The following is a 23,928-nucleotide window of genomic DNA, read 5'->3' as shown; positions in this document are numbered from 1 at the left end:
GTCCACAGGAGGCCACAAAGATGATCAGAGGGCTGGAGCACCTCTCCTATGAAGATGGGCTGAGAGAGTTGAGGTTGTTCAGCCTGGAGAAAAGAAGGCTCCGGGGAGACCTTATAGCACCTTCCAGTACCTGAAGGGGCCTACAGGAAAGCTGAAGAAGGGACTGTTTACAAGGGCATGGAGTGATAGGACAAGGGGTAATGAATGGCTTTAAGCTGAAGGAGGGTAGATTTAGATGAGATATTAGGAAGAAATTCTTCATTATGAGGGTGGTGAGACACTGGAACAGGTTGCCCAGAGCAGTTGTGGATGCCCAGTCCCTGGAAGTGTTCAAGGCCAGGTTGGATGAGGCTTTGGGCAGCCTGGTCTAGTGGAGGGTGTCCCTGCCCATGGCAAGGGAGTTGGAACTAGATGATCTTTAAGATCCCTTCCAACCCAAACCATTCTATGATTCTATTAAGCCCATGGAGAGGGCCAGTGCAGAGTCAAAACTTCTGGGTACCAGCAACCTCAGCTTCAGAATGGCTTTTATCCTAAAGCTGAGTTAAGATTTCCTGCAGTACTGCCCCTTCTTGTAGTTTTCTTCCTGCCCTATGGAGGGACTTGTATTTATCTAGTGAGTTTAACTCGTAACAGTTTTCCATATGTAGAAGAGCATAGTATTGCTATAAACCTCCTTAGCCTGGATAGCAAATCATTTTAGGCTGTTTCTTTCTGCTTTGCTTGAAATAAGGCATCTTTCTGTAACTGAAACATATGGAGATCAGAAGGACCATTATTATTAAGTATATTTGTCTAAATTTTCAGGCTATGTCAACCGTTACAATTTCAGGGTACTTGCTGCTAATATAAAATGGTAGAAACAAAAAGCAGATACTGTACAGGCAGGCAAAGTCGGGCTGAAGGCCTTTAAGTTGAGCTCAGCTTTTGTTGACTGCTTTTAGACTGCGCCCTTCACGCTGTCTTACTGGGATCAACTTGGAGTTAGGCTGCATCCTGCTGAGCCTTCACCAACCCACAATGTAGATCTTATGTGGATATTTTAATGAAGAAAATATTTAAATAATTGTTGGCAGCTGTTGCTGGGATGGCATGCTGGAGAGCCAAGATATTGGCTGATTTTACAGACTGATCTGTTACTATATTTGCTTGTTGAATCTTCTTTGCTTTTGAGTATCTGTTGAACATGCTCATTATACTCTGGCTGGTATGAAACAAATGCTAGTTAAGAATGGGGATGCTTGAGGCAAGAGAACAAATTGAATTCCCTGAAGGCAATTTCCACCTCTTATAATGTCCCACTGCTGCCTCCAGTTCATGTAGCAGGAAAACAAGTATCCCCAACTCTCTTGTTTAGTTTCTTGTTTGTCTGAGAAATTTTTCCCTACACTTCACAGACTAGGGTTTTTGTTTATGCATGATTTTGCAGCTTCAGATACTTGTTTCTATTTGTGTCATGGAAGCCATTAATTGGGTTAGAGTTACACTTGATCTCACTCTCTTTAGCATTAATTTTTGTAGGGGAGGAAAAAGATGGGAACACAAAATTAAAGAGTTTGTAAGAGGTCTCTAGGACCTCTAGAGAGTTAAGAGATCTTGGCAAACATGGGCTCTGACTATTCAAACCAAGATCTGTGGTGTGACATTGAAACTTGTTCATTTGCTGCAGGTATCAAGTCCCCACAGGCGTGGACACTGGGTACAAATAGGCCCCACAGTTGTTCTCCATAGACTATCATGACATGAAAATTGACGTTTTTCTCCTCTGGTCCCCATCTGGTAGTCTTTCTCTTGGGTTGGTAATTTCACTGCCTTTGGTTCCAGGAGAATTAAAGCTTCTAATTTTAAAGTTTCCCTTACTGGAGTCCGATTCCGAAAACATCGGCAGCACTGCAGGACTGGAAATGATTGGTGCAGAAGTTAACATGCATTTCAACAAATATATTTCTTCTGTATTGTAACATCTTTCAAAGGAGAGACTGACTTTGATCTGAGCAACAGATTGCCTTGAAATCTAGCGATGGTCTAAGTTGAGAGTTTTAGCTTAAAGCTTTTACTCTTGCTGGGATTTTTTTACTTAAAGATGATGCACATTTTAATGTATTAGAAAATAGCCAGATTTGCACTTTGCTATATATAGACTCTTAGGGTTTAATCAATATCTTAAGATGTAATATTGAGGATTAGTCTGAAAGTAGTAACTATATTGGGTGGAAATACTCTTTAATTTCTGATAATTAGCAGCAAAAAAAGTAACTGGTGATTGACACAAATCCATTTGAGTTTTGAAACTAATTTTTTTGAAGAAACTGTGACTATTACCATGAATTCTGTGATAAATGCCCAGCATCATTTCCAGTGCTGTCTGGGCAGGCATGAAACACAACATAACTATTCTGCCTTTCACTTCAAACAGAGATAAACAAAATCCAGAAGTGAAAAAGGCAAGTCCCTCCGCCACAATGAGCTCTGGTAAGTCTGTGTTGTCTTCCACTTGCCCTCATTGGCATTCTTTTTTATTACTAGAACTATTCCTGTCTGTTTCTGATGCAATTACTCTTTTTTTTTTTTTGACTCTTCTTCTGCCTCTGAGAAGAGAGTCAAAGCCCTTGAAAGCTCAGGAAATCTGACTATTAAGCAACAGCAGAATGGCTTCATAGTAAAATGTGTCCTGGCTTTGCATTTGTTGTTTCAATTTGGCCCATAATGCTCAAAAAAATTACTAGAAACATCTTGAGCCATCTTGGGTTGGTCACTTTAGCTTCTTTCACTTTGGAATGCCAGAATTCCAGTTTACTGATTACCTGGAAAAAATATCTGAACGAATTTGATATAGTTTAGTAGGGGTGAATGCAAAGTTTGACATCTGGATAGGAAAAATCAGCTGCTCAAAGAAAAATGAGGGACCAGGAAATGAGGGCTGGTTGGAAGAGAAAAACTTCTGATCTTGTCTGGGTAACAGGCTAAATCAGAGTGAAAAACAAAGCAGATGCCATACTGAAATGCCATATGTAGGACCTGTGGAATAATATTCCTACTTGATTTTAGCACCTTATCAATTCTCAACTGGAGTATCGTGTCCAGTTTTTAGCACCACATTTTGAGAAAAATGTAAACCAGAGGAAAGCTAGGAGACTAATCGGGGTCTGAAAAACACGAGCTGGGAATTTGGCTTAAGCATTGATAAGCTTCCAGGTTGTGAAGCACTGGAACAGGTTGCTTTAGGGTGATGATGGAAGTTTGTAAGAATTTGTTAGGCGAACATTTGTCAGCAGTGAAAGAGGTAGATCTGTTTCTGCTATAAGTCAGGAATATGGCTTTAGATGACCCTTGGAGGTCCTTTCTAGCACTATCTTCTGTGTTTCTCTGAATTCACAAGAGCCAGTTTTATTCATGTCAGCTGAAGATGTTGCAGACTTGAAAAATCTCTCTTTAAAAGCTCATCACTGAGCTGGATGCCATATGCACATATAGAGACAGACCCTGTTTGAAAGAGGCTGTGATCCAGGTAGGCAAAGGGAAAGGAGAAACAAGGGTGTCATCCAAGGGAGATTTGTGTCTCTAAGCAGCATCTCCTGAGATAGCAGGAATACTTCCTAGTTCATAAATGAAATAGTGCTGACCCATGGCATCCCCTCATAGTCAGAGGTTAAATTCAGTTGCAGAGGTTTTAACCCAGAAGTAATCTGCTTCTTCATTTGTCTTACAGAACACGAAGAAATTGATGTTGCAAAAACCGTTGTCAATGGGCTGAGCAGCAATGGACAAGAAAAAGGTGGGTTAAGAGTTTCAGAGACATCTCTGCAGCTCCCCCTGCATGTTAGCTGCGTGATGTGGTTGATTTCCCCTGACATTCACTACAGCAGGGGTTTCCAAATTTAGTTTGCTTGGCGACTGATACAAGAAAAGCTTTGTGCTGCACCGTGCCAGCAGCAGCAGCATTTCTTAGCTGAACAAGTGTTCTTTGTCTCTTAAAGGTGGCAGGCTGGATTTGCCTCTTCGTATGTTTTTAGTGCTGTTTTCGGGAAAGCTGTGTGCACCTGTGAATCACTATCTTGTGGGTTTAGACAGCACGGGTTTGTGGGAGCCTATGTGTGAATCCTGTTAACTTCAGTGGGAGGTGAAGGTTTGAGCCCAGAATTAAAGGACAGGAACTAACCATTTAAGTAATAATTAAAAAAAAAATAAAATCTATCATTAGCAACAATGATTTAAAACCCAAACTTATCCAAACAAACCAGTCTTCATGTTAATATCAGCAGGTTTGCAGTGTGCTTTATAGCATTCAATATTGTGTGGTGATGGTGTGTGTTTTGGCAGGGTGAAAGTATGTGGTCATATGGGTTGGTTTTCAGCTGGTTTCATTTCCGTTCTTTCCCTTTGATGCCTTTTTTATAGTGGTTAGTATTTTGACTGTATTGTGGATGGATGAATTCAGTCAGTTACAGAGCAGAACAGAATTAGGGTTGTTTCCTAAACCACAGGCTGTTTGGATTTGGGATCTGTTGTATTCACAGGGTCTCCAGTGCTCAGGGAGAAGCATGGAGAACAAGGTTTGATTTGGGTTCCTCTTTTATATATATGTATAAATAAAAATTTAAAACAATCTCATCAAATTAAAAACTAATGATTTTATGAGATTTGAAAAAATTCTGTTAAACTCTTTCCCCATCCTTTTGCTTTTCTAGGTTGGTGAAGTCTGTGCTTTCCAGTTTTGCCAGGGACCAGAAAGATCTGCCACAAGAGGGGGTGTACACACCACCCTGATGCCAATGCCTCCCTCAGGCTGGCCCAGTGCTCGATGTTGGTCTGTAAAGTGTTGGAAATGTGGTTCCTCTTACTCCTGATTTTGCAGGCCTGAGAGAGATGGCATGGAATGTGAGGAGGCATATAGCATTTTCCAGTTAATACGTGCAGAAAGCTAATAGGTTTCAATGGAGAAAATCCTGGCTCTGCAAAAATCAAGAGCACAATTCAAGTTATTCTGGTGGAGCCATGATTTACAAGATGTTTATCTTGGTAGATCCTGTTGAGCTTCACCTCTGAGTAGTTTTACCTTTGCCTTGTTTTACTGCCTCACCCCCTTCCTTTTTTCTTTTTCTTTTTTTTTTTTTTTTTTAAAGAGGGGGTCGTCACATTAGCTGTAATACAGAGTCAGAGAGAGGAAGTACCAGCTGTTTTGGAGAGTTTTGTAACAATTGCTAGAGTTTTGCACAATGCTATGTATGATTTTCCCCTATGTTACTACATCTAGTATAATTAGTGTGCTAGCTGGTGGAGTCCAGTAGAAATCTTTTCAATTTACTGTTTAAATGGATTTTTTTTTTCTGAAATGGATATTTTGATGCTACCCTTTGGCATGGGACTATTTTCAAGATTATTTCATGTTTCACTTCCTTCTGTTGCTGAACTTGTAAAATATGCACCATAAAATCCAGAATTCTTGTAATGGGGCTAGTTTAATGTTCCTATGTCAACTTTTCAATCCTTGTTTTTTCACTTTATTTTGTTTTAACTAAGCCATATTAATGTTGACTTACCAATTTTATTTTTGCATGTAGTGTATCTCAGCTAAATGATTACACTAATTTTTTTTTTATGGCTTCTAAAAACTAATGCTTCCAGATTCTTTTTGCCTGCAGCATAGTGGCAGTCAGCAGTTAGTCAATTCAGTAAGCAGATCTGTATGCTGCATAAAATAGACATGTCCTGAATTAGTGCAAATGAAGGGATATTTTTAACGGTTGCATCATTGCTCTCTGGACTGCTTTTGTATTTGAAATTTCCTGCTATTGTGTCTCCAAGTACATTAGAAAATTTTGTGGCATGCTTCCCAAACTCTGTTCTTCCCTTTTGGATGTGCCATTTACACTTTTGTGTTTGCAGCTGTTGATGTCCCTTTATGTACACGCTCTATTTCTGCCGTTAAAATAATCCCTGTGAAGAAAGTGAAAAGTTCTCCTCACCTAGTGCTGCCTACAGGTATCTTCTTCCTTCCTCCCCCCGCCATGCATTAGTTGGCCATCATTCTTTCCCTTTCTCTCTCTCTCTCTCTCTCTTTCTCTATCTCTGCTTCACCCACGCGCTTTGGCTAGTTTTCAGCTTCATCCTCTTCTCACTGTTTCCAGAGCTGTAGATTTTATCAGTAGGTAATAAAGTTAGCTCTTGATGGCACAATACACTGTTCTCAATTATGCTGCTCCTCTGCAGTCATAATTGCGTCTACTTGAATCTGGGATCATTGTAAGCTCTCCTACTAATGCTTAGTTATGAATAATATTGTTATTACAGCCTCATTTTCAACCAAACTCCTGATGAACCAAAGAATGTTTCCTGCGTATCTTTAGTCTTTACAAAAGTAAATGAATGTCAGAGATGGTATTTGACAGGTTCAAGCACAGTTCAACATTGGTGGGATGGTTTTGTTTTTCTGTACGTACGCTGACTTTACAGAATCTTTATACAGATAAATAGGGACATTAGGCTGTCTCACCCCCTCCCCCAGCACATATTTTCCCACTAAAAGTACAAGATTATTTTTGTACTTTGCTGGATTTGGACAGTCAGACTAGTCTAGCTGATACTGCCTGTCTTTCCTAGTCTGCACACATGATGTTTTCCATCATTTCACCTAAACTGTGAAGTAATTCAACATCTTAGGTATTTGTTATCTTCTCCCAAATTGAAGTAGTCTGACAATATTTTACTTTCAAACTTTTTCAGAACATTTTAATTTTTTTTTTTACATTCAGAACATTTTTTTCTGCTTTATTTTTTTGATTCAGTGTACAGGTTTACTATGTTGTATGAAAATTAAAAAAAGTGCTTTGATTCCCAAATTTGATTCTCCTCCAATATGATGGAGACATTTATGGCATGGTAAATTCCTAAGTGTTTCCATTTCTCTCCAGTGCCTGTGAAGGGAATCTAGGTGTAGGAGCGTAGGAGAACAGTTACCCTGCACTCTCCATGGATGTCTAAATCAGGCTTGGTGACTCCTAACAGCGTGTCCGTGCCTCAGAGTTACAGCACTCTTGAAACTGGAGTCCCACAGCTTAAATCTGTGTCCTCTGGTTTGAAAGTGGGTCTGCAGAGTCCTCGGGCTGCATGATGTGCTGAGTGGATGGGAACAACAGCCAGAATTGGACTGCTGGGCAAAAGGAATCCTGGTCCTATCTGGATAACGCAGAAATAAGTCAGAGAAGTCAACTTCTATTTCACCAGGCATGTGGGTAACCTTAAGGCACGATCAGTTGTGTGGTGTGAGTGCAAATGTGACACATTTAAGGATTAAGCAGCATTTGATATGTCTGCGTGGATAGTCTTTCCCCTCACAGAGACTGCCACAACGCTGCCTAAATTAACTAAAGGTTGAACTGTAGGAAAGTATCCTCTGATTCCTTTCTTAGTCCATCCTTTCTCCAGTCCTAAGCGTGCATCTGAAGGTATGCTTTTTGTGAAATCCCTAAAGCATTGGAAGCCCGTGTAAAAGCTTGAACTGCGGTGATTCCAGTGTAGAGGGCTTTCAATGTGAGCCATGTGTCTGACATTCATCGAGTCTTTCCCCTTACTGCTGTTATTCATCTGGCACTGTTGATGTTTCCCTATACTGTGGCCACCTCGACTGCGGTTTGTGTGTTTTGCAACCTTAGCTGAGGCATTGTCATGGTCTATAGGCACTGTACTGGTGTGGATACAATGGGGCATTATCTTACTGAAATCAGCCAGGGAATATTGATCTGCACAAACATGGGCTGTTGTCTGGGCAATAAGCAGCAGCCTTTGCCCCCTCTTTCAGTCTGAAGGTATAACTTTCATTATAATAACAGTTCCTAGAGAGGAGCTGCATCCCTCCCTGTGCAGAGATAGCATGATCCTCACCCCATAAAAATAAAAATCATCGTGTTGTCCTTTGTTTAACACAGCACACGCTCAGGACCTCTTGAGGCTCCTTGTGCAGTGTCGTGATAGGACTAGTATCTCCATTTAGGTAGGTCAAAGCAAAGTCTGATGGCAGCTGCAGGGTCAGTAATAGTGCATGAGAAAGGGAGGTGATGTGTTTTCCTGTGGAAGTAGCTTGGATAAGTGAGAGACTCTTTAGGCTTATTGTTTCTATAGGTATCTTAGAGGAAACAACTCTCCGGAAGGATTTTAAGTAAGGGGAAGGAAGATAGGCTTCAAGCACTGGTTTGTTATTACTTAATAGGATGACAGGAGGAAAAAGCCCAAATCCATGGACTGAAACGCACAAAGGTAAGCCTACACAGAAGCTGTGCTAAATTGGGCCTCAGCGAGGATGCTGGCGTGATCTGGTGTCTGGCTCACAGGGTGATCTGAACAGGTATATGTTAAATCTCCTAGGTTTTGGGATTTGGGTTCCTATGTCAGAAGGTGAAACATTGCCATGGAACAGGGGGAGATGGCAAGGAGGTGGCTTGCAGTGCCCTGCCTTCAGATCATGCTCAGCATAGTTACAAGATTTTATCCTCCAGTGGTCATAAGACTTTTTTTTTTTTCCTCTTTCAGTCCTGCACAAAAGGCATTTTTAAGGCTTCAGCACACAAGTGGTATCGCTTTATACCACTGGAACATTTCTATAGAAGAGTCACAGGTATAATGGTAGAATGTCCTTGCTGGTACAATATCTCCACACAAAGCAGACCAAATAAAGCAATTGGACCTGTGAAATTTGGTTCAAACACTCATCCTGTTTTCCACCTTTCTTAGCTCTGTTACACTGACTCAGAACTTACTTCTACATTCATCAGTTACATGAATATGAAACTGCTTTGATTTCTCAATGCTTTAAATCCAGAGCTAATCTTCATCTGCATAAACATTGCTAGATTGATTCACCCGGAGGCAGCCATGCTAAAATTACTCCATAGAGCTCTGATGGCTCCTAATAGCTTTGTATCATCTGTTTCAATGTCTCTCCTCTGTGCATGTGCATTTCCTGTAGAAATGGATCCCACTAAAGTCTGCAGTGGAAAAGGAGCTGTGACCCTCCGGGCATCTCCAGCCTATGAAGAGAACCAGAATATCACTTCGCCATGTCCTCAGGATGTTGAACAACCTGAAAGTGAGTGAGTGGAAGGTTAACTGAAATATGCTACTCACAATGACCTCAAGTGAGGTCAGTCCAGGGTCTTGGGGTGACTTTTTTTAGCTGTGATTTAAAGCCCCAAATCCTGTAGCATAGTCAGAAACCTCTTGTGAGAACCAGACCAGTGGAGGAAGACTGGCTCCTGTTCTCTCCTAGTACAGGTTTCATGACCACTCACCCATCAGTTTAAGTTTGTTTACAGCTCCCTTTTGCTGTCAGGAGCACCAAAAACTCTCAAATCTTTTTTTTTTTTTTTTCTTCCCCCTGGCAGGCCCATGTCACCTCCTTTTATCCCAGGCGTGAGGTGGAACAGAAAGAGGCCAAGTGGTGCTACTGCCACCGTAGCGTTCACTTGGGTTGTCAAGGGAGCGGGGATAGCGTCCCAGACAGACAGTGTCGCCACAGAGCTCTGCCATCTTTCAATAGCAGACGTGTAATTACTTAATTGTAGGAGACAGGCAAAGCATAACAAACCTGGCCAGTGTCGTGGGTCCGGCAGAGAGGATGAACTCCCAAAGGCAAGATGCAGTTAAGGGGGGAGGGGGTCAAACTTGCTCTTGAAAGCAAATCATACATTGTTTCTGACTGTATTGTTGGAGGAAGCGCAATTCCATTAATTCCAGCCCCAATGTGCTGCTTTCTGCTCTGTCTTCTCCTCCCATTCTGCTCTACCCGTGACCTACCCTCTTTTCATGCTTGCCATTCTCTATTTCTTCACTCCTACCCCCCACCATTGCCTCTCTCTTTTCTGTTGATGGCTTCATAAATTTCCAGCAGCCTGAATGGCAATGAGCCCATTACTATGGAAATCAGCTCATTAATACTTCCTTTGCTTACTCTCTCAATTGCTTTATGAAATGTACTTTGGAGCTGGAAGAGCTTTTTGCATATAACCTAAACAGCAAAACGGGTAAAGGGGTGGGCAGGAGCCCAGTGGGAGGTGGATAAATAGGTCATGAGACCAGTGCATCTAGCTGCAGGGACTAGGTTGTAAAGTGACATCATATTTTATAACTTCCTTCATGCACACACACTTAGTCTGCAAAACCTGATCTCTTTGTTGACAGTCATTTATCTCAGTTAATCATACATGGTGATGTTGATAAGGATAGATATGTCTTCATAGCCTGTATCATGGCTGGATATGGGGTCCCTACATTTCCAGTAATTGGTGGTGTCTGGACATCAAGCTGCAACTTTAGAAAGCAGCTAGCTGAGCTGCCTTTTTGCCTCTATAATAAGAATGTCAATGAACAATTGTTTCTTCATTGCTCTGAATGAATTGCCTTGTGTTTACAAAGGTCAGAAACAAGGAGGGCATCATGTTTAGGGTTCGTCTCTATGGTAATTAGGCAGCCCTGTCAGAAAGCATTTTATGTGTGAAATGAAGTAGCTCAACTCTTAACTTCAATTGGTACATGTTTTCTGTAAATTTAACGGTTTATTTTTTCCCTTTCTTTTCCTCTGTGCCTATCCTCCGCCCCCACCTCTTCCATCCCTCCTTTCTGTGAAATGCTTAGGTCTGGAGCCAGAAAACCCAGAAACAGGTACAAACATTGGCTGCTTATGTTGTTGCTTCTGTTGCTTTCTTGGAAGTATTTCTTGCTGCCTGGAAAAAAAAGAAAAGGAAAAAAAAGGAAGAGAGTCCCCTCCTTTCGCTCGTGCTGTAGCTGGAGGGAATCCTCTGTGATCTGAGTTTTCCTTCCCCTCGTAGATGATTGGAGGTCGTCATCCAACACTGATGCCAATGGGGATGCCCAACCATCTTCTCTGGCTGCCAAGGGTTATAGGAGTGTGCGTCCGAACCTTTCCTCAGACAGCAAGCCACAGGTAAGCCTTTCTTCTGTGACCCTGAGGGTGATCTTCTGGGTTCAAGAAATGGATTCGGGGTCAGGAGCCCTGGGTTGAACTCCAAACTTTGCTGCAAACTTGGGTAAGTTGCTGTGCCTCAGCTTTTCCTATCTTTGAAATGGAGGCAACACTGATGTCAGCAGAGTGCTGTGGAGCCTGTGTGTTAAGGCACGCCACAGTGTTTCCTTGGTGGATGAAGGAGGAGGATAACGCTCTTTGTTTGCAAGAAAAAAGGTGAAGTAGTCATCTATTACTGTTTTGTCTTTTGTGTTGGTCTGTTTCCTAGAGGTTGCTGCAGGCTGAAAGCAGAGTTACACCCTACATTATAAACAAGATATAGGGGAAATGCCTTTCAGTTTTAACACTGTAACTGATACAAGCCAACAAGGGAAGGTTATTTGTACCTGAAGGTAAATTGTTGAAGTCAATCTGTTAAGAGAAGTGTAACTTCAACCTTTTTCTTTTGGGTGGTCAGTCTGCACAGAAGCAGTCTGAAAGCTGGTAAGGAAACCCTTCGTTAGAAACAGCTTTCCTGTCTGAAACAGAGTCCCTTTAAAGACTTGTCCCCTATCAGGGTGACAGGGTGACTGCTCTCATCATCAGGGACCTATAGCAGTGCCACAGAACAGACATCATTCCTGAAATTGTAAGTGAAAGTAGAACGCGGCACAACTTGGATGAAGGCGTGGGAAGGAGTGGCACCCTAAAGGAGAGACCGGTTTACCTCCTGATACTGAAGCTGTTCTGTAATCCCTTATTGATCTTGTGGATGAACAGAGAGAGCACTGATGCACATAGTATTTCTTAAAGAAGTCTCAAGGACTGCTGTCTAAGCTAAGCTGAAATGGAAGAAAATGGGAAATAGTAATTGCAGATGGTGAATTAGTATTTCCTGATAATGCTATGTAGTGGTAAAGTGAGGCTTCACATTACCTAGGGAAGTGTTGTGGCACTCTGAAGTCTCCAGACTGAAACTACTGTCCTTAAGGAATTAAAAGGAATGAGCTTGTTCCAGAGGCAGAAGCCCTTCAGAAGGAGCACTTACTAACCTGCTTCTACACTCCCTTAGACATCAGAGAAGGGGGAGAAGGAAGAGGGGTAGCATGAGGACAGTAGATTTCAGGACAACAGCTGTAATTTTATGAAGCTATTCTAGGTCTGTTCTTGTTACATGAATATAGGTGCTGGCCACAACCTGTCATATGTGGATGAATTTTAAAGGAGGTATTTTTTCAGATTTGAATGTTGCAAGCTATTAAGGTGTCTTCGTTCTCTGGTTTTGGACATTTTAGCAGTGGTTTAGCCAGCCTTTGCCTAAAACGATGTGAGAACAGGGTGTGTTTTATTTTCATAGTCTCCAGAGGGTTAATTTGCAAGAATGCAGGGAGCTACTGTTCACTAGGTGGGTGTTTTAGTTCTCCTCCTTTCAGTAGTTTATAGTTTTCAGCTGCCAAATTTGCAACAAAGCAATAAATAAAACAAAAACCTTTCTATTGCTAAGTTATTTTACTTCTAAACAGTTTGACTTTCAGAAAAAAATTACCATAATTGAAGTTGGAGTTGCAGTTGGCAGGCAGCTGTGGAGTTAACAACTTGTATGTTGCAAAGTACCAAAACCAGTAAAGGGGGGTTTTTATTATTTACTAGAAGCAGGATTTCTCCATCGGTGATCTTGGTTCTGGAGGCAAATTCTTATGAATTCAATTCCTCAAGAAACTTTAATTGTTCTGGTCTTCCTGAAAGCTTTTTCAGGACTGAAAAATCCTGAAGAGAATTCAAGAGCTAGCTTTTAGAAGAAAGAAATGCTGACTTTTTACTTAGCCGGCTGTGGCAGGCTATAGTATTCAAATGATGTCTGCTTTCATTAGTACTCGTGAAACTTCGCAATGTTCATTTTTTGGCATTGCACTTAACATGCAGCAGAGATGGCCTAGAGCTCTGAATCTGGCTTGATTGGGGTGATTCAAATGTCCCCAATACTGGGAAGTATTTCGTTACACAGCCATGAGCCTGGGTTTAGTTAGCCGGGATGTTAAATCTTGATTCAGGCTTTCCCGGGGCATGGTGGGTGTTGCTGTGCAGGCCTCTCAAAACAATACAGCACTGAGATTTATTTAGCCCAGAGAGAAAAACATGTAGGCAGGGACTTGAGAGCTGGGTAAAGTTTGCGTGCTCCAGTGAGCAGTGCTAAGAAAGAGAGAATGAGTGAGATGATGTGAGTGAGTTCTGCGCTGGCCTTCCAGATACTGTATTTGCTTTTTGTTCTTGCTGTATTAAAACCTGCTTAACCCAAGTCTAATGACCAAATTCATTCTTTGAATTTATTTATTTTTTCCTTCCTTTTTCCTTTCATTTTGGTGCTGCTTCCTCTCTCCCTCTCTTCCTTCTTGACTCTGCCTGGGCAGGCCCTTGCTCCTCCCCGTCCTCCTCTTCCCAAAGAGGAAAGCTTTGCATGGCGTCCTCGCACTGACACGAAAGTGACCAACCTGTTGCCAGTGCCCATCATGGACTGCGTGTACCTGAATGCACCCAAGCCTTATACGCAGCGTGCATCACCAAATGCCAGTGCACGGTGTTATTTCTCATCACCTACCCCCTATGGGGCTGTCCCCAGTGGGAAGCAAGGCTTGCCAGCAGGGATTTCTCCTTCTTCAGGCCCCAAAGATGAGGTGCATGCTGGGCAGCCACTCTTGGAAAGTCGCTCCTCGTTGGATGCATCATCTGTACAACGCAACCCTGACAGGGCAGATCCCGGTAGTAAGGCTGGAATGAATTCCAGTCATGAGACGAAGGTGGATAAAAAGGTCACCAAACTATATGTAGCTTGTTTATCTAACAGCACTTGCTCGGCCGCATCTGAAAATTCCACTGGCACCGCACATGACCCAGCAGCCAGCACCAGTTTGGGTGCTGAGCTCACTCAGGCACCAGCCACCGACATTGTTTCCTCTGTAACAGATACTGGAAAGTCTCTTCCTGCTCCTCCTCCTCCTCCTATTCCTCCCAGGCCGTACTTTTACATTGTCCTCAGTAAAGACGCAGTTAGTTATGGTGCGGGCCAACCTTCCTGGACTCAGTCGTCACCTCCGCAAGCTGTGAGGGACAGAGTGCTAGAGCCCCAGAGCACAGCTGCCACAGAGGACAGGATGAGAAAAGAGCCTTACCTTACTCAGCAGCGACAGCCACCGTACAAGGCAATGGGACGCAGCATGGTACATGTTTTCTCCATAACCTTGTTTTCTTTCAGCTGTGTGAACGGTTCTTTAAGTCATTACAATGTTCCCTTAATGCTTTATTCCCCTCCCCCCCCCCCTAATTTCTGAGCACTCGTTGTGCCACCTGAGTCTTGCGGTCTTCTACTCGGTAATATTTAACACCCCATGTGCGCCCCCCCCAACGTCGATCTGTGTGTTTGTGCGTGTGTGGTGTTTGTAGGGGGTTGGGTTGAGCTGATGAGGATCTTTCTATTTTAGGGAGATGTAAAAGGAGCAAACTCTGTAATGTGATGGTTAGTGCTTCTCACATGATGGTGAATGCAGAGCTGTTCTGTGGTTTGATTTAGCCTTACTGCACAGAACTGGAGAAGAGGGGTGGTGAGGAGAAGGAAGATTTTTGTGAAAAACTATGTGTGTTCATAGAGGCCAGGGCTGCAAGACTGAAGAAGTATGTCTCACTAAGGAACGAAAATCTGTTGGGGTTTCATATCGGTTTGGGTGCATCCTTGCATGACACTATATGGCTGCATTAGACTAAAGTACCAATCTCCCCGTTGCATAACAACACCTTGTTTCCTACAGGATGCCACTGCCACCACCACAGCTCAGCCTGGGGTTATAGTAGTCCCCCTCCTCCAGGTTAATCCAGACAGACAGCAAGAAGGCAGCTCCAGCACTCCACCACCGCCTCTGGTTCCTTTCGGGCAAGGCTCCGTATTCCCCGAGACTGTTTCTCCTGGCTCACCCTTGACTTTTCCGACTCTAGACGATTTCATTCCCCCACATCTCCAGAGGGGTTCCCACCATAACCAAGCACCCTCCGCATCTGGCACATTACCCTCTGTTTACCCGAAACTGCCATTCTTCTCATCACCACCTTCACTTGTCCCTCCGGTCACGGGGGCTTTGCACAGGGGCTTGAAGCCTGAAATCACTGGAGTCATCTCACATACAGTAAGCTTGCCAAGTACTCTCCTCGCCCTTTTCCTAAATTTGTATTCCCAGATTAAAATTACTTTCTCCTTGCAATACTAAACTTGAGAGAGGAGTGACGACTCACTCCCTGCCAGCAGCATGACAACTGAAACCTTGTTTACATCCTGTGCTAGTGCATGCGTGCTGCCTGCCTTGTGCAGCTTTGAACTTTCTCTTGACTTCTCGCAACGTTTGACTGACTCCCTTTGTGCCCATTCTCCTAAGTGATGCACACCTTAAGAGTCTTCGCAGGATTTGCTCAGAATAATGAATTCTGTATAAATAGAATAGCTGCAACTAACTCATCTCTTCAGGCTCTTTTAATAGCATCCTTAATTGTGTTTGAATACCATTTAAAGCAGCAACAGCAGACCAGTTAAAGGTTAGGGCTGGGTTTCTGTTCCACTTGGAGCCACAAGACTGTACGGTCTCTACGCAAATCCCTGCTGAAATCAGTGTAAGATTGCTGCCAGTATCCAATGACCTACAAGCAATAATATCAGTTGCTGAGCTAAGAGTCTTCCAAGCATGTAGGTACTATGGGATAGATTAGGTGGAGAGTGTCTCTTCAGTTTGGAATTGCTTGTCTTTGAAAATTTTGAAGAATTCAATCCACAACAGTTTTAACTTGAATTCACTGTGGTGTTCTTGGATTAGATTTTGCTTCTCTTTAAGCTCATCACGTGTTTTAAAAAGTGCTCAGGAAAAAGGAAGAAAAGTAACTCTTGATTCTTTTCTGGCCTCATGAAATGTCTGTGGCCTGATCAGATGCTGCTTGGAGCAAGATCACCTCCATCCAGCCGAACAGGATTGCTTTTCCCTATTTCTCCTCTAGGTTGGAGAGACTGTAGATGCTTGCTCTGATTATGGCCAATTCTCACTCTGATTTATCTCTGAGCTCTGGTGCCAGGCCTCACTCTGGCCCCTGTTCAGCCTCCTGCCTGATCCTGTAAGTCCTTTCCCCTGATGCTGGTGGGTATGAAGGGCACTGAGTTGCACTTGGCCAGAAAAGCCAGGAGTAGGGATTCTTCTGGAGCAATATTCTGTGTGTATTCAGGTGTGGGGTTTTTTAATAGCGATGAAAATCCCCCTGAATGCTCAGCTCCATTTTACAGATCAGTGGCATGCAGCATTTCAGCCTGACACTGGAGTAGCAGGAGTGCAGAAATCTGGTACGCTGTTCCATACTCTCTTTGTTTGGATGCTCATTCCCCATTAACGGTAACTGTGTGTCCAAGTTCCTTAAGAAGCTTTTAAAAATCTCAGCCTGAACTGGCACACACAGTCTTAGTCATTGTCCCTTCTTTATCTTTTCCCCTTACTGCCAAGAAAAGCCCAGTATCCCTGGACTGAGATGTTTCAAAGATGAACTAGTTTTTAAAGTCTCCCTGCTGACACAGCCTGTATTTCTACAGAACAGCCAGAGCTCTGGTGATAACAGAGATGGATTTGAAATAAGCAAATAATGGAACTGGGTGCTTTAGGAGTGTAAGAGCATCTTGCTATCCGTGCTCCAGTGGCAAAGCCATGTTGAGTATCTTTCTTGCTAGAGTTCTACTTTTTACCCTCTGTCTGTTTGTGGGTTTCTGTTTGTTTGGGTTTTATTTCATTATTTTAACCAGGTAGGTGTCACACTGTCTCCTGAGTCATGGTGCTAACCTTATTCCTTGGACCTTCCTTACCAAACCAGCTGTAGTAATAATGTTTCACTGCAGAATTGCATGAGTTTTGCATGTCTGATGTCTTGCTATGAAAGGAATACTTTTAAACCAAATGTTTGTGTGTGTACGTATCAGGGGGAAGATGTCTGTGTCTTCCCCCCCCAACCAGATTTGCTCATTTCTGGCACCCTGTGTTTGCTCCAGAGAGTCTGCCAGATGAATTTAGTGCCTTCTTTTGGGGTTGGAGTTGTGCAACCCAACACCAAATAATTATAGTACTGCCTTAGCAAACTAATTGCATTAACAACGAGCAGGGTACATACAAGGAGCAGGGTAACACTTGTGCTTATGCCTTTTTTACTAAAATTTGCTGTGATTATGCTTCTCATTCAGCTTAAAACATTTGGGGTTTTTTTTCAGATTTTCCCAGTGTAACAGCCTTCTGCATGCCGCTAATGATGTGTTGCTCTCCTTTTCAGGACCCAGGTCCTGTGCTAAATGAAGTGCCCCAGCCTGGTACTGGCACTGACTATCCAACCTCCTTCACTTCAATCAACAAGTCTTCCTCTGCATATCCCTCTACCACAATCGTCAATCCCACTATTGTCCTCTTGCAGCACAATCGAGGTAAGGAGACTTGCATATAGATATTTGTGGCTCAAACTGAGCAACCTGTTATGCTACAAGGAACTGGAGAATGTGTGCACCATGGACAATTAAGTCCAGACTAGTAAGAGCTAACAGAGCTGCTTCTAGAAGGTTGTAGTGACTGGAGCATACAGCAGGTGAGTAAGAGGTTAGAGGCGTGGGACAATGCCTACTTTTTCTAATTGGAACCTGTGGATCAGAAGCCACTCTGATGTTGGGGAACAGCCTTATAACTGGGCTATGGACATATGAATTAGTTATTGCAAGGTAACAGCTTATCCCCCATTAGGAGTCCTGTCATGGTGAAAAAGGATGTTCACTTTCATCTGTCGGTAGAAGCAAGGTAGCTGAGGTAGGTTCTCAGTCACTGGAAAAGCGGATATGTTACTTCTCAGCTACTGCCGTGTGAAAGCAGACACATTTTCAGTTACTGTGGGAGTTGACCTTTCAATTCTCAGCAGAATTTACCCAATAGTATATAATCCATTTGCCCATAAGTTTGAACTTTACAGTTTGTTCCTCTATCCACAACTGGATCAACTCAGACTCATATTGCAGTAGTCCTTGAGCTCCGGGTTTACATATGAACAAAACAACCTTGTTTGAGCACTCCCATGTTTACTAATCTAAGCCTTTCTCTGCCTTACAGCAGCTCCCTCTGAATGGATAGTTGCATCTCTTTACCTCTGGCATTGGAAGAAAACTTTGCTTCTCCTTTTTAGTTCTCCTGGTGACTGGCATTACCCCAGCCTCCCAGTTCATTGCGCATCACTAAAGACTGTAGCTTATAAAGGGCCACAAAGATGCAGTCCAATTTCCCTTGATTTCCAGTGGTCTTAGGAAACTCCAGGACAAGCAGGTTTCAATCGACAATGCTACAACTTACCTTTTGCAAAGAAAAAAAAAAAAGTCAGAAAATAGGGGCAAGGCCTGCACTCCTCATATTGTAGTCATTCTAATTACAGGTGTGCATCAATGTGCTTCGTTGCAGCCTCCCATGTATCTTTTTCAGTGCCTTTTTAAAACAGATTTCAGTCTTTGATCCTGAAGATAGTGTCCTCACTGTAGCCCAGCTGATAATAGGTGTAATGAGTTGGTTATCTCTTCCTTTTTCCAGCATCAGAAGCAGCTTTGCTTATGTTCTTCTGAATGAGGGTGTCTGGATTCCTCAACTGCTTCAAGAGGAGGAAATATTATTTGAGACAGCCTTTTTTTTATCTCAAAAGTTTTTTGTTGACTTTCTTGAGGCGGGATTCTCTTTTGGTTGGTTTTTGCATTAAATCTGGAGCATTTCAGTGTATACTACGCAAGGATATTTTTTCTCTGTAGATTTTAAGAGCATGAGAAACAGATCCGTATATGATGATACACACTCACTGGCTCCGAGACAACTGATGTGAAATTGTTCTGTTTACTAATTATCTTCCCAGTTAACAATTTGTCCTGTCTGAATATGTCTTGCCTCTGACCATTAGCACTCATGATACTGTATCCTGATAGATTGAAGAGCCTTCTCTCATCACGTTTTTGTTGACTGTGATATAGATCATGGCCTGATAAACAACTTGATTGAGTCTGTGATGTATCTCATTCTAATATATATTTTTCAGTCTTTATTAGTCAAACTTGCAATTTGCAAGAATCATATTAAACTGATTTGACAAGGCATCTTAGTCATAAATCTGTATTGACTGATGTTGCATGTGTCATACTATGTATTTATTAGTAAAATCCCATATAAGTCATTACAGTTTTTTTTTCCTGGCATTATTGTTGACTTGACGGACAGGTGTCCCAGCTTCACACTAATGCTTTTTGAAGGTTGTCACAACATTTGCTTTCTTCCTTGTCTTGTGGAGTTTTCTTTGTTTTCCAAGACATACCAAGGATGAATGTTAATGGTCCAGTGAGCTGCTCTCTTCAATAACTGCTCTCTTTAGAGTAGAAAACTGCTCTAAAACTCTTCAGTACGGTTTGTATGAATGTGCTAATTTTCAAGCATCTGATCTCAGTTGTTGTCATTCAGCATACTCCTTAGTTACTGTTGAAGTGGAAAGTATTTCTCCATCAGGGAGTAGGACGTCAGAATTTTTTTCTTTTTTCTTTTTTTTTTTCCAAATGCAGAATGGAAATAGTAATCAGATGTGTCATCTTTTCTGCTCTCTTATTAACAGTTCTATTGTGCCTGTTTGGTAAAAGAACAAGATTGCTAGGTTTCTATTTATTATTCATATACCTCAAAACCTGTTTTTGAATGTCTGAGACATTCTGTTAATTGTTTTACTTCCATTGTAATTTTCTTTCACTTCCCAGCATATGTTACATACCCATAGGTATGCATTTTCTTTCTTTTCCATCTTTTTATGTACTGAGGGTTTCTTACTGTTCCTTATGCTTCCATTCCTATCTAGGCTTTATCCAATAATAGCATTAAGATTTATTTTTGCTAACTTAGTGTTTTTAAATGGTTATCAGATTGTAGTTATCTATTACATTTCTGTCCTGGCTGACATGATTCATATTTGGTTTCATCTTTATGGACTTTATCTATTCAAAACTGGTTTGGTCTCATTGCATGTGACAAATTGTTACTAGGTTATGATCCACCTTCCACCAAATGGTTAATGATTTTTTTTTTGTGCTGAAATCAATTCTTTCATGACAAGATGAGGTTTAATATAAATTCCTCGTGTGCTATGAAATGCCCTCTGAATTAGAAATTTCAAGGTCATTTTAATGCTGTCTGTCTGAGATCTCCAGTAGTTTAGTCTTCCAGATGGTTAATTTGGCTTGCTTTCTCCTCAGTGGATTATTGATTGCTTTAAGGAGCTGGTTATCTTATTCTCTAGAGTGACTATTGTAGCAGACATCACCTACTGTCCTATTTTATGTTTTATCTGCTAGTTCATTAATCCATAAGCATGTAAAACTCTTTGATTTGGAGCTATCAGAGACTTAGAAGCAGGTAATGGCATTTGAAGCACAGAAACTATACTATATCCTTTTTTTGACTGCTTGATCTTACTCAGAAAGTTGTGATGGGAGATCTCAGAATTTTTTCGACTGGATTTCAGTAATACCAACTGGATAAAATTTATGCTTATAAACAAGTGATTTCAGATCTTCTTGTTCATTCCTAGCACTAAAGTAAGAATTTCTTCCCTTCATATCTGTTCATGTCTTGATTAATTTTCTTTTTGACACCTTTATTTTGCACTAAACGTACTCAAATACTTGTTTCCTCTTCCCCTTTTGTTACTGGTTTCAAGTCTTAGTCTCCTCCAGTGCTCCCTCCTCTGGGAACTCTGAAGGCATCTATAATCATTCCTTCACTGTTGCCAGCAGTTATATTCCTCTGCTCGACCCTTTCTCCGAAAAGCCTACAAGGTTTTGGCCTTTGCAAGCAGTCCCAGAACACAAGATCAAGGATGAAAGCCTGAATTAGCTGGTGTGTGCCTGGGGCTACAAGCTGTCTCTGGTCAGGCAGGAGAGTGAAATAGCACTGATCCTCCCAATCCTTCCGCTTCTATCCATCAGCAGCTTTCTCTCCTAGTCAGACACACAAGTGAAAAGGAAACCTCTTCTTCATGTAAACAGTACCTTTTTTGGTGGGTTTTTTTTTTTTTTTTTTTTTTTTTTTTTCACGAAAAGTCTATTCATCCATGATATTCTCTCCTCTGTGGAGGAAGAGATAGGAAAGAGCTGTCAAGCATCAACTCTTTAAACCACGTGTTTTTGTCAGGAGACCTTACTGACTGAACACAATTCTCCTTAGTGAAAGTGACGGCTGAAGCTGAAACCATCCTCACATCTCTTCTTTCTCATCATATACCAGCCTACTCCTGATGGCCTCTTTAGAAGACTGAACCCCGCAGCAGGTGGTTCCCATCTACGTTTCAGGTTCAGATTGCTAACCCTTCCTTTTCCCCATTGCATGTAGGGGTTTGTTTCATATGTTGGCAGCTATCATGTGAGCATAATGCACACGAACAGCTTGCCACCGGTGGTTAGCAGAGCAGAAGTGCTGTGGTTAAAGACCAAAGTTCCTAGATATTGGTGAGGGAGCTGCACTTAGTGAGGAGAAATATCAGTTTCCCTTGCTGAAGTTGATCCACTTAGTACAAATACCTAGTGAAGGTGGGTTCTGTTGGAAAACTGCATATAACTGGAGGATTGTTACCTACTGCAAATTTGCTTGGCAAGTGTCCCACGCCACCCCAAAGCACAGTTATTTCCTGAGCAGGCATTGCATGGCATGATTTATTATGAATATATAACAGGTGTGATTAATATATTAAAGTTTTAAATCTTTGTATTAACAATATTGAGCTTTCAAGAGTGTATTTTGTATGTCAGTAAAATAGTTTATTCTTTTCAAATGACATTCATGCTTTAAGTGAAAGGATTAATTGCTAGGGAGTAAAAAGCAGAGAACAGAGAGAGAAGAATCCTGGATTTACTCCCAGCCATGACTTTGGCAAGTCATTTGGGCATCCCTTTAGAAAGCAGCTGTAAGCATCAACTTTAGGGTGGTCGAGGATACTGGAAGATACCACAAATGTCCTAGTCTGGGAACTCAGTACTGAAAGGTCCTAAACCAAGGGGACCATTCTGAGAATCAAAGCCTTAATCAAGCTGCGTCTGCGTGCAAATCACTGAATCTGTGGCTCGGCAGTATGTGATGAGACTCAGCAAGCACCAACCAATGACTCGATCCTTTCCTATATCCCTTCAAAATGCTACAGCATTATTGTTTCAAAATGTACTTCGTGCTAATGGTAACAGAATTAGTTGTCAAGTTGTTTGACTCTGCGAGTCTTTACTATTTTTCAAATTGTCTCCTGTCCAACTTTTTTCATTCTCTTATGTTAAGAAAAAAAAAAATGCTCTTTTCAAATGTATCGGTCACTGCATCATGAGATTTATAGTATTCCACAAGGCTGCAGTGTGGAGAAGGGACTGTGGGCTGTCACTTTGGCAGGGTATTTGAAAACAGATTCTCTCCAGCAGCTGCTGCCATTCTGTCTACAGCGTATTTCTTGCCTGTCAGAAATGCAGCACAAGAGCACTTGCTGTTTATGTCTCACCCATTTGTTCTGTGTTTCTTTTTGTTTTGTTTCTCCCTTTACCACAGAACAGCAAAAAAGGCTTAGTAGCCTGGCAGGTATGATGTGAAAGGTCTGCTACCCCCCAACTGCTGACTCTGCTGGAGCAAAGCTGCTGCTTTGTTAGCTTGTGGAGTACCTTTAGCAAACACACTTCCCAGGAACTGCAAAGGAATGAGTATAAATATTTGTCCTGGCTTAGTCCAGGTCACTGAATGTTTGATTTCAGTCTTTTCTCCAAATGCTACCTGTGTGGCCACATGTTAATATACCAAAACCCTAAATTACTTGTCTGTTCCTCCCAAGTCATGAAATTTACACACAGTTTGATTGTTCTAGTTAACTTTTGGGGCTGTCTTTTGAGCCTTTAGGTTCATTTCCTTGGGGCACATTCTCAAGTTTCTCTACACAGCCATTAGAATTAGTCTTGCTTGTGGTGAGAGGTGAGAAAGAGAAATAAAAATCAGTATTTGCATGACTCCAAGAGCAGAAGTATTTGTGCCAGCTGTCAAGAAATAGATGATAAAATTGTAGTGTGCAACTATGCACGTGTGGTGCCACCCTTCTCTCCCTGGGCAGCGCTCTGCTCTTGCAACAAGTGTGAGAGTCTCTCCTTGAAAGAAGAGCAAGTTGTTTTCCTGGTCATCTTTCCCTCTCCAAACCCCAAATAGAAGTAGCTCAGTCCGCAATGGGTGTTATAGGAGCAGCGCATTATGCACTGCTTTACCCACATTATTATTCTTTGGTTATGGTGGTGTAAATGAGGAGGTGGGAGAGAAGAAAGTCACAAAGAGTGCCTGAGCACTTTAAGTATCACAAATACAAACACAGAGAAGCCAACACTGTGTGATCTTGCTCTGCTGTATGGGCCCTGGACTAGCAGAGCGTGTCCCATGAGGCAGCACCTGACCTGGTCCGACTTCATCCACCAGGTTCCTTTTGGCTGCGACACCAGCCCGTCCCTCCTCTCTGCTGCTGCCCTGCTGAGGTGTCAGGCTGCATAACAGTTTACACAGGTTTCTCTCAGCTTCTTCCCTTGGTGTAGGCATTGCCTCATTGGACACCACTGTTTAACACAGAATTTAATGCTTGCCTGCAAGTCTGGAGAGAGGTTTCCTGTTGGTTTTTCCTTTCACAAGGTGTTTCCCTTCATTATCAGGAACTCCTTTGTTTTCTGAACTAGAGATAGCCACAGAGCACTTTGTTACAGGCCAAATGATCCTTGGTCTGAAAGAGTAAAGCACGCTGTGGCACAGCTGGGTCTGCACCTGCTCTCAATGGACTGAAACAACCACACAAAGCTGCTGGCTGGCACCTCTCCCCCTGTTTTTTGTGGTTTTTATGCCACGGAAGAATGGTCTAGTTTC

At 42.2% G+C, this 23,928-nt stretch overlaps 1 protein-coding gene across 37 annotated transcripts in view; it reads left to right on the top strand.

The window, feature by feature from the left end:
- Positions 1-23,928, top strand: part of SORBS1 (sorbin and SH3 domain containing 1) — a 78,642-nt gene that overhangs the window by 6,941 nt on the left and 47,773 nt on the right. For 11 of the 37 annotated variants that reach the window (XM_054831294.1, XM_054831291.1, XM_054831311.1 and 8 more), the window contains exons 2-11: positions 2,417-2,472; positions 3,710-3,775; positions 5,887-5,982; positions 8,963-9,082; positions 10,627-10,653; positions 10,821-10,936; positions 13,363-14,169; positions 14,755-15,126; positions 17,288-17,435; positions 22,591-22,620. In XM_054831294.1, the coding sequence (XP_054687269.1) occupies positions 2,417-2,472; positions 3,710-3,775; positions 5,887-5,982; positions 8,963-9,082; positions 10,627-10,653; positions 10,821-10,936; positions 13,363-14,169; positions 14,755-15,126; positions 17,288-17,435; positions 22,591-22,620 (1,838 nt within the window). The remainder of the gene's footprint in view (positions 1-2,416; positions 2,473-3,709; positions 3,776-5,886; positions 5,983-8,962; positions 9,083-10,626; positions 10,654-10,820; positions 10,937-13,362; positions 14,170-14,754; positions 15,127-17,287; positions 17,436-22,590; positions 22,621-23,928) is intronic. The other 26 variants (XM_054831287.1, XM_054831317.1, XM_054831321.1 and 23 more) reach the window with 9 other exon arrangements.

Source organism: Grus americana, chromosome 7, assembly GCF_028858705.1.
Source record: "Grus americana isolate bGruAme1 chromosome 7, bGruAme1.mat, whole genome shotgun sequence".
NCBI classification, from domain to species: Eukaryota; Metazoa; Chordata; class Aves; order Gruiformes; family Gruidae; genus Grus; species Grus americana.
The sequence above is the reverse complement of the archived record's forward strand: the minus strand, read 5'-3'. Positions and strand labels throughout refer to the sequence as shown.